Source organism: Aptenodytes patagonicus, chromosome 25 (genome assembly GCF_965638725.1).
Source record: "Aptenodytes patagonicus chromosome 25, bAptPat1.pri.cur, whole genome shotgun sequence".
NCBI classification, from domain to species: Eukaryota; Metazoa; Chordata; class Aves; order Sphenisciformes; family Spheniscidae; genus Aptenodytes; species Aptenodytes patagonicus.
In genome coordinates this window covers 5,641,998-5,651,832 of record NC_134973.1, presented here as the reverse complement: position 1 = coordinate 5,651,832, position 9,835 = coordinate 5,641,998, and the positions used below count along the sequence as shown (strand labels likewise).

At 55.9% G+C, this 9,835-nt stretch overlaps 1 protein-coding gene across 1 annotated transcript in view; it reads left to right on the top strand.

The window, feature by feature from the left end:
* The first annotated feature begins 3,824 nt into the window (after nucleotides 1-3,824).
* STK11 (serine/threonine kinase 11) overlaps nucleotides 3,825-9,835 on the top strand; it is a 46,291-nt gene continuing 40,280 nt past the window's right edge. Inside the window, exon 1 of the mRNA XM_076359139.1 lies at nucleotides 3,825-5,363. Coding sequence (XP_076215254.1) covers nucleotides 5,074-5,363 — 290 coding nt within the window. The 5' untranslated portion in view covers nucleotides 3,825-5,073. The remainder of the gene's footprint in view (nucleotides 5,364-9,835) is intronic.

The following is a 9,835-nucleotide window of genomic DNA, read 5'->3' as shown; positions in this document are numbered from 1 at the left end:
CCCCACGCGCGATTCCCAGCCGAGCCTGGCTCGATCCCGTTGCCGCAGGGTTTTTTTTAACCTCTAGTGCAGCAAGGCCTGGGAGGAAGCTGCGGCTGCAAACGTCTTGGTTCCCCTGCGTGTTTGGAAGCGGGTGCGCAGCTGGTCACTGCGCGGACCGGGTGTGCTGGCACCTGCCACCAGCTGTTCCCCGGCGGGAGCTGGCGCGGCAGGGGCTGTGCCGGCAGCCTCTGCGCTGGGGCTGGCTGTCGTGATGCAAACCCTCGCCCTGGCGATTCGGCAGGGCGCGTGCCCTCACGCCGGCTGGGCTGGGAGGGAGGCTGCAGCGTGCTCCGACGCGCCCGGTGAAACCCTTCCTCTTGGGAGACCCCTCTAATGCCCCTACGGGGGGAACAGCAGTGGTGTGAAGCCCAACCCTTATTAGACGGCAGAGAATCCCCGCAGGAGAAGCGTCTTGGCTGTCGCCGAGGCCGTCGGGGGCTGGTGGCCGTGCCAGCGCCTGTGCTGAGAACAGCCCGTCCTCCTCCGGACGTGCCGGGGTTTCTGGCTGGGGCGGTGGAGCCGGGCCCTGGGCCGTTATTTTGGAGGACGGCCTCGCAGCTGTTTGGCCTCATCCGACCCCCCCCCTCCCCCTCCCCCCCCCCCCCCCGCCAGCTTCCCGCATGTCACCCCCCAGTGCCGGGTGTCCCCTTGCTCGGGGCGAGGAGGAGGAAGTGCTCCTGCTGCCCAAATCCGGAGAGGGGCTTAGGGAAGCCGTGGACCTCTCCAGAGCTGCTGTGCTGGGGATTTCTTTCGTCGTCCTCTCGCGTTTCCCCTAGCCTTCTCCAAGCTCTTGTGCAGGGCCACAAGGGCCGGCAGGCTGTCTTCATTTTTTAATAAAGGTAGAGACTCCCAAGTGACCAAATCCCTTCCGGGAGAAGGGCTTAAAACACGACTTAGTGCAAAATTCGAGCTAAAGAAAATCACAACTTATTCGAAGGAGGCTATTGCACGTGTCAAATCGGGGGCGTTTTCTTCTCCTTTTGTAACACACAGACCAAAGCGAACGGCAACAGCTGGAAACTGCGTCAAACGAATAACGGAGCCTTTAAAAAATCCCAAACGAGCCCGGGCAGCCGCTCCCTCGCTGCTGGGGGCCGATGCAGAGCTGCCCCCCGGGCTGCGGGGGTCGGTGCAAACCCATCGGCCGCCCTGCGGGAGGGGGCAGGTCCCGACTCCCCCTTTCTCCCGCACGCGAACTTTCCTGTTGCGATAAAAGGGGAAAAGAACAAGTTTTACACAGATTTCAGCAGAGCGTCCAGCTCGCGGGGCGGGGGCGTTGAGGAATCCGTCCCTGCCTTTAAGTGCCCTTACACGCGCGCTGCTGAAAGCGTGGGAGCGCCGGCGCCGGCTGGGAGAGCGGCGGGAGAAGCTTTGCAAGGCGGGTGAGCGAGTACGGAGCCAGAGACACCGGGCTGGGCCCCGCACGGCCTTCGGTGCTGGCAGAGAAAGCGAGAGACCTGTGGAAACGCGGGATTTACGGCACCAAGAAAGTTGCGTTACGTATCGGGGACAATCTCCCTCAAGAGACGCGGTTCGGTGCTGACGCGGGCTGCGCTGGGGGTGGGAAGGTTTCTAAAGGGGGGATTAAACGTGTGGCGGGGGCGATCCGTGCTGGAGGCTGTCTCGGGGGGACCGGAGGGCTCCTGGCAGCGCGTTTTGGCCCTGCGTTTCCAGGCCTGGCTGTGCTGGGGGGCGCGTCCCTGCCTGCCCGCTGCCTGCCGGGGAGATAAGCCGTTCGGGCAGGATTATCTCCGACGGCGCCGCGCGTCTCCCCGGGGCCTGGGGTGATCCCTGGGCGCAGCTGCTGAAACACAGCGAAAGGCAAATAAACCAACCGTGAGAGGAAAAAAAAGGGTGAGGGGGTCGGGAGGGTACGTCCGTGAGCACCCGGAGTGAAAAACACAAACGATGTTGGTAAATTCCCCGGTAAACCCACCTCCTGCAGCCAGAGCAACGTCGCCGGCCGTTCTCCAGGCGGGGAAGGGTCGGAGCGCACCCGGCATCAGCTGCGGTTTAGGGCTCGCAGGACGGTCTTTCCCCGCCAGCTGAGCCCACGGCCAGAGGCGGCCGTCGTGCCGCTGAAGACGGGCAGCGAGGACGGCCCGCGGGTTTTAGGATGGGCAGGAGCACGAACGCTGCGATTGACTCGACGGAAACCCTTCCCCATCCGCATTTTCGGTCGGGAACCGAAGACTTCGGTGCCCGCGGTGACATCGCACAGCAGAACGAAAACAGACGCCGCCTCCCAGCCCAGCGCTGGCTCCGCTTCAGAGGGTGCTGCAGCGTCCCCTGTGCCCGCGCCGCCTGCGAGGGTCACAGATGAGAACCGCGCTCTCTTTTATTTACTGTCCGTTATTTATTGTTATCCCGGAGCACGAAAATGCGCGTTTGGGACCGAACGCCCTCATCAAAACACCCAAGTGTGCTGGACCCATTGGGAGCCTCCGGCGGGGGGGGGGGGGGGAGAAGCCAGCGAAGCGTGGTCTAACGGGGGGGGGAGGACGGGAAAAAGGGGCCTGAGCGGGCAGCGATGGCGGGACGGGTCAGCAGCCACCGAGGAGGGGACGGGTATCCTCGCCTCAGGAGAGCTCTCGTCACAGAAGCACCGCAGGGCTCTAGCACACGTTAAATTTGGCACGGAAGGTACAGATCAGCGGAAGGGGTCCCCGAGAGAGACGCCGTGTGACCCAAGAGCGCTTTGTGCTCTGCGTAAAAACGGGCGGCGCCAAGTTACTGACCGTTCCCGGAAGGGGGGCAGCGACGGAGCGGCTTCCCGACCGTCTGCCCCCCGGCCGGGCTCGAGCCCCGCTCCTCACCGACAGATCTGCGGGACGCCCGCGCGCCCCGCCAGAAGGGCTGTACGTGGCGGGGAGGACGCCGGGCAGCAGGAACCGCTCGGCCCTGCCTGGACACGCGCGACTGCCCTGGGCAGAGGTGGCTGGGGCACAGCAGGAGCTGAGCCGGGTCCCGCGGGCCCCGGGGAGCCGGCGCGCAGGAGACCGGGGAGGCCCCGGGTTCACCCCAGCCTCGGAGCTGCTGCAGAGCAGCCCAAGGGCGGGCAGCCCGCGAGGGCGGCGGCGGCAGGGCAGGGCTCCGCGGCCGGCGGGCCCGGCTCCCCGGCGGGGCAGGCCCCGGCAGGGCAGGGCTTCCCGGCGGGCCCGGCTCCCCGGCGGGGCAGGCCCCGATCGCAAACACCAGGCCCCGCGCCCCGTCTCCATGGCACCCGCTTCCCCTTCGCCCTCCGCCCCTTGCCCTTTGCCCTTTGCCCTCCACCGCCCCGCCGCCGTCAGCCCCGCCCCCGCCGGTGACGGACAGCTCCCGCCGTCTATCGCGGCGCCCCGCCGCCCGCCAGAGTGGGTGGGCGGGCTAGAAAAACAGCGAGCCAACCGGAAGCGAAAGCCGCACCGCCGGCTCCGCCCCCTCGTGGCGCCGCCGCAGCCAACCAGCGGGCGAGCGCACGGGGGCGGGGCCGGCGCCGCGGCCAATGGGAGCGCACGTCGGTCGCCGGGGAGGTGCGAGGCCCGGAGGGGGCAGCGGCGGGAGCGCGGCGGGGCCGGGCGGGGGCGGGAGGTAAACAAAATGGCGGCGGCGTGCGCGCTGCGGCGGGGCTGGCGGCGGGGGTAAAGGGGCGGCGGGAGCCGGCGGGTTCGCGGGGCGGCTGGAGCGGGGCCCCTGGGCAGGGCCGCGGTGGCAGAGCGGGGGCAGCGGCTGGCGGGGCTCCCCCTGAGGCGAGGGGGGCGCGGGGGGCGGAGCGCGGCGCCGGGACCCGGCCCGGTTCCCGAGCCCGGCGGCGGGGAGGGGGGACGAGGTTGCCCGCCCCCCTCCCCCGACTCGACAGCGGAGGCCCGGGGCTGAGGGAGCGGCCGGGGCTGCCTGCGGGGCTCGTCCCCGGCCCGCGGGGGAAGGGCCCGTCCCGGGCCGGCTCCCCCCGCCCCGCTGCGGGAGCGGGGAGCTCGGCTGCGGCTGGGGAGGAGCCGGAGGTCACCTCGCCCCCCCGGGGGTCCCTTCCCTCCTGGTTCCATCCGTAGTTTGGTTGCACTTGAAGTGCTTTATCCCCTTTTCGCCCCTTCCCTGCTTTCCCCGGGGGCGGCCGCGGTGTCGCTTGTTTTCCTCCCCACCCCGACTGACACCCGCGGAAGGGGCGTGAAGGAGGGGGGGGGAGAGCCCGGTCGAGGCTGGCATCTCCTCGTTGACCTTCCCTTGTTGGAAAGGGAATGGGGTGGTTTGGGTGCCGGGCAGAGAGAATTTCTTCCTCCTGATTGTTCCCGTTTTAAGGTGGGTCGGTAAAGCTCTGGTAGGTTTTGCGTTGTCTGACACCGGCTGACACCTGGACCAGTGGTGGTGACACATCATGTGCCAGGCGGAATCCGAGTGGTTGAAGGATGCCCCTGGGAGATCTTGATAGGCACCGAAGGCCTCAAACTTTTGTAGGCGTGAAAAGCAAAGACGTTAGAATTGTTTCTGAAAACTCCTTCAAAGAAACTTGGTTCCAGCTTCCAAACGGCTGAAAAAAAACCCCCAGCTGTACTCACACCTGGACGGTGAGGACAGCAGGGCAGAAACGCTTCGCCTGCCATCCAGTTTGGAGTTGGTGACTATGATCTACTAGGGATGGAAAGTCACGAAAGAGACTCGGCAGTTGTCTGTTTTTATGTGGTGGCCTAAAGTCCCAGAGGATGACCTAGCACTTAAGAATCAAACTGGGCCAAGTTAAAGGCCACGTTGACTTGAAAGAACCCTAACGGTGGGACCGGGTCAGAAGCAAAGCAAGTCCCAAACTGAGTGTATCTGGTCAAAGATATATATTCTTTTTAAAAGACATTGTGTTACTGGAGCCGGGCCTGGATCTTTTAGCATCCAGTTGTGCTCGAAGCAGCTCATAGGTTTTTTGTTTTGGTTTTTTTTATTCATGTTTGTACAATCTTCTGGATATTTTTTTTCAAGAAGGAGTAAAAGGGAGTGTTGGAAACTAACAAACAGGATTAAAACCCTGAGCGCTTAAGGAAAACAGGTTAAGGAACTTAATCCAGGATGGATATGCAGGAGCCACAGCAGCTGGGTATGTTTGCAGAGAGCGAGCTGATGTCTGTGGGGATGGACACTTTTATCCATCGCATTGACTCTACGGAGGTCATCTACCAGCCACGGCGGAAAAGGGCCAAGCTCATTGGCAAATACCTGATGGGAGACTTACTTGGAGAAGGGTCTTACGGCAAAGTCAAGGAGATGTTGGACTCTGAAACCCTCTGTAGGAGAGCTGTGAAAATACTGAAGAAGAAGAAGCTACGCAGAATTCCCAATGGGGAGGCAAATGTGAAAAAGTGAGTAAATATTTCCGGTAGCTGGGAGCCGAGGGGTTAAACTTTGTCATTACTTTCCAGCTGATGTTCTGTATCATTTTAACTAACAACTTGGCTTTCTGCTGTGGAGGTGCTTCCTGAACCGTAGGTAGCCAGGAATCTCTTTGCCATTGAACGGCAGCCGGCGCTCTGGTTGAGGGTGCTTCTTCCAAATGCTGCCCGACGGTTGGGAACAGGGAAGGGAGCTGGGCAAGGGCGGCAGGTCTGTCTGTCTGAACAGACAGCCCATAACACACGCCACTCTTAATAGTATTGCTTAAAGAGTGAAATAGTATTTCTTAAAGAAATCCCTCTTCGAGATTTCACGTCGAAGAGGTACGCTGTGGTGCCGTCGGCTAGGAAAGGTGAGAGGGGGTATAGCTGAGAGTGCAGAAATACACTTTGTTGTTGCGGTCTGCGTTGTTTGTGTACCCATCTAGGGGCGCGTGGTTCTTGAGCTCTTTGGGATGGCAGTTATTGCTCCCACCCGTGTAGTAGGTGCCTGGAACGTGGTCCAACGTGTTGTGCACCCAATGGGCATAGGAAGTCTTGGGGTTTATTCTTGGTTTCACTTCTGACTAATGAGTTCGGTAACTAATTCGAGGCTCTTTTCAGTTGATTTCTGCAGCTGTAAAATGGGGACAAGGGTTGTCAACTTTTTTTTTTTCCTTCAGTGACTCAAGATCTGTGCTTGGAAGCTTTCGAAGTGCCAGTTACACACTGATTAGTCAGGGCACAAGTAACTAATTAAAATTAACTGTGGGAGAAGCCTGGTGTTATGCTTCATCTGTAGGGCTGGGTGTATGAAACTTTCCCTTTTCTTGGGGCTGTGCTCTGCTTGCGGGGACCTCGCAGCCAGCTGTGTTTTCCGCGGCAAGCTGTTTGTCACAGCCCTGCGAGATAGTTGTTTATCTGCTGTGAAGGGGAGTCTTCTGCAGCCAAAACAAACTATTTGCAAGCATTTATCTCGTAGTGGGAGGGAAAACTTGCGAGATGTTTAGAAGACTCTTGTATTGCGTCTTTAGCTGTGGCATGCTGAGTGTAGAGCCCTGACCTAGCAGGGTCTTGTTTCTGTTTCTCAGTTTGGTTTGAATTTCCGAGCTCAGCTGCGAGATATTTCACATCCTGTACCGGGACTTCTGTCAGTGAGCTGTTTAAGTTTGCCTTCTAGCCTTCAGTGACAGGCTTAGCTACGAAATAGTCACAGATCCCAATGCCGGGACCTCCCTTTCTCTCCTTTGCTGGCTCAAGTTCAGAATCAGAGTAAACTGTTGGTTAATATGTAATAAAATGTTTCTTGTTTTTCTGGTAAAGGCATGAGTGCCCCTTTCCACCCTTGCCCCCTCCTTGAATTACATCAAGAGTCCCTGCTGAAGAAGGGGGAGGCTGTTTCCTCTTTAGTGAAAACTTAGTTTTAAATTTTTACCCCTCTTAGTGAAAAAGGACTTGCCAAGTAACAGTAGTGTTTACTGAGATCAGAGCCATGGTGATGGTCCCGTGTCCTGAAGTGAACTCTGTAGAGGTCTTATTCGTGCACACAGCCTGTCCATGAATGTCTTGTCTGGTTTCGTTAAGGTTAGTTATTAAAGCAGACTAGCCAAGCACCACTCTGTTTTGCTGTGGCTGTTTTTCTGGCTCAGCCGCACCTGCCTCAAAACACTGAGGCGGATTTTAGATGTTGTCTTGTAACAAGGGTTTACTTTAGTTCAAGTTCCTATTTTTGTCGCCTTGTCCTTTTCTCTTTGTCCACCTATTCATTTGCTTTATCTGCTTCTTCAGTGGTGAATTTTTTTAAGGCAAAATGTCATATTTTTGTGATACCCGTGGAGATCTGACTTTATCAAAAACCCTTTGGTGCTACTGCAACAGGCAGCGAAAGCTGTCTCTGCTCTGAATAAACCTGTTGTGGTGAGATACGTCATCAAACCTGTACGGTTGGACTGGTCAGTATGGATGGGGGTGAGCAAACCATTGCTGTGTTTCCAGGTAGCACTGCAAAGTACTCTAACTTTTTTTTTTAACGTTGCATTGCTTGGCCAGACTCCATTAAAATTTCACTTTCTACAACTGCATTTGAGCAGCTTTGCCGAGTGGTTTGTACCCAGCAAACTACTCGCATGTAATAAAAGAGCAGAAAATCAGATTGTGGACTGGATCGCATCAATAGGTTTACTTTCTTTCTTGAAAGCTACTAATAAGTGCAGTAATAAGTAAATATGTAATTCCTGCGTTACAGTGAGGCCTGCTTCCAGTCCCACTTGCGTCCTTATCTATATAAGGATGTCTGCAGCTCAGTACGTGCGAGATGAGTGTGATTAGTTGTCTAATCTTTGTAAACATCCCGACTTCAGTTGGTGCCCTTTGAGATTTAAAAACCTCTTCACCTGCCACCAGAACTAGACCACCGCTTGGTGCTCCCTCTCCCTGCCGGTGCCCCCAGTGGTATGTGCAAGCAGAAGGCTCTTCCAAAGCATTTGCATTCATGGTAAATGAAATGGTCAGGAGTGAGAGTCTCCTGAATCCCTAACGAATTGTTTTCTCTGCTGTAGAATGACTGCATAATGTCTTAACTATTAGTCTGCTCTCTGGGGGTTAATTTCTTCATATAGTGCTGCAAACGTGTTAAAAGTGCACTGGCCGAGGGTCTGAGCAATTAGGGCGAGTGTTCAGGCTCGGTTTAAAAGTGCCTATCTCTTGGAAGTGACCATTTGCTCTTTCAGTCTCAAAATACCTTGTATAGTTTTCTCTTAACTGCAAAGACAGTGCCCGTTCCTACTAAAGTGATCTCCAGCATTTCTTACCATACAGGAAAAAGCCACGTGTGTGACTTGGTTTGTTTGACAGAGATGTAATTGAATTATTATAATGGACTTGTGCCTCTGCCATTATCACAGGATGCCTCGGCATTGCTGCTGCTGTGGTGAAGATGAAACTTGCATTGATAGTGTGTCATCAAAGAAATTCCCTAGAAAACAGTTCCTAGACTGTTGGCCCTTGGGTAATTATATGAGCAAGTAATATACAGGGAGTAATGACAGCAAGGGAGACCACAATAATGATGAGCCACGGAGGATCGTACGGGTCTGTGCCGTGCATTGGGGACCCCGGATACGTGGGGCTGGTGTTACAGCTCGGGGAGCTCTGTTAATGCCATTTCTGTGTTACTCCTTACTAATATTCGAGGCTGCAGCCTCGTCCTGCATGCGTGGGCTGGTTGCCCCAGTCCTGTCTCTCGGTGCAGTAACAGAGTTCTGGGGACCTAGAAATTATGACTGAAATGTGTTTGTGATTTATTACGTAAAATTGAACGATTCTTCTCTACCCCAAAATGCTCCAGTTCTGCCCCTGAAAAATGAGCCCTGAAGGGATCTGTGAATCCTGGTGAGGAAGTTGAGGGTTTAAACTCGTAAGACACGCGTTTCCCTAAATCAGTCTAGGGAATCTTCATTTCTCTTCAGTCACTTTAGAGAAAGGTTGAGGTGGCTTAGTCAACCAGACAGTACTAGGGCTAATTACTGCTTCCAGTTAATACAAAAAATGAGTTTAGTAAGATTGCCAAAAAGATGAAAAAAAAATTTGGAAGACTATTTGTCTCTAGCAGCACAAGTTTTATTAAACTGTGTGCTAATAGCCTCACATTTTAATTAAGTGTTTGGGACTTTCTGTGCGTATCCCAAGTGTCTTGTACTGTACTTACCACGCTCGGTGATTACTTGGATTTGAATATATGCTCATTAGAATTCCTCAGAGGTTTAAAATGTACAGTAGACCTGTACTTTGACGATTTGCTCCTTGGGTCTGCAAATCAAGAGTCTTGCACCTCAAAACATGGACAGTTCTGCTGAAGGAAGGACTTGTTGCAAGCTGCAGAGGCGTGTGCTTTAGACGAAGACGGGCTAAAGCTGACTCACTGATTTCCTGTCCCTCGCTCCCAACCGAAAAGGTCTGCGGTACGTAACCGGGTGGCTCTGCTGTTTTCTTTGCCAAGACGAATATCTGCTTGGGTTCAGTGGTGAAATGTTGGAAAAGGTAATCCGTAGCAGGTAGCTGTGCTGGGGTGGATATAGGGCTTGTAATGTCGGACATCCCTGCTAGGAGTGTGATGCGGAGGAAGGCCTGGAACTAGTAAAAAGAAAAATTAACGCTGGGATCTTTACCTCCCTTAGCAGCCCCTGGGGCTCACAAACGCGGTTTGGGAGTAGGGGCCTGCCTGCGAGGGCTGGCCTGCCTGTTGCTGTCAGCTTCTGCGAGGTGAGAGCTGTCAGGGTTCAGATCGCTGTGTTTGGTGGCAGAGGGTACGCTCTGATCTGCATCTGCAGCATTTAACATCTCGGGGGCTTTTGGGTGCGCATAAAGAAAGAAGTGTGGTGACCACAGTGGATGTTTCTGTAACTTGGCATGTTGTGGCCCTAGGGGAGGGAGAGGCAATGGGAACGTGGTGGAGATGCTATAAT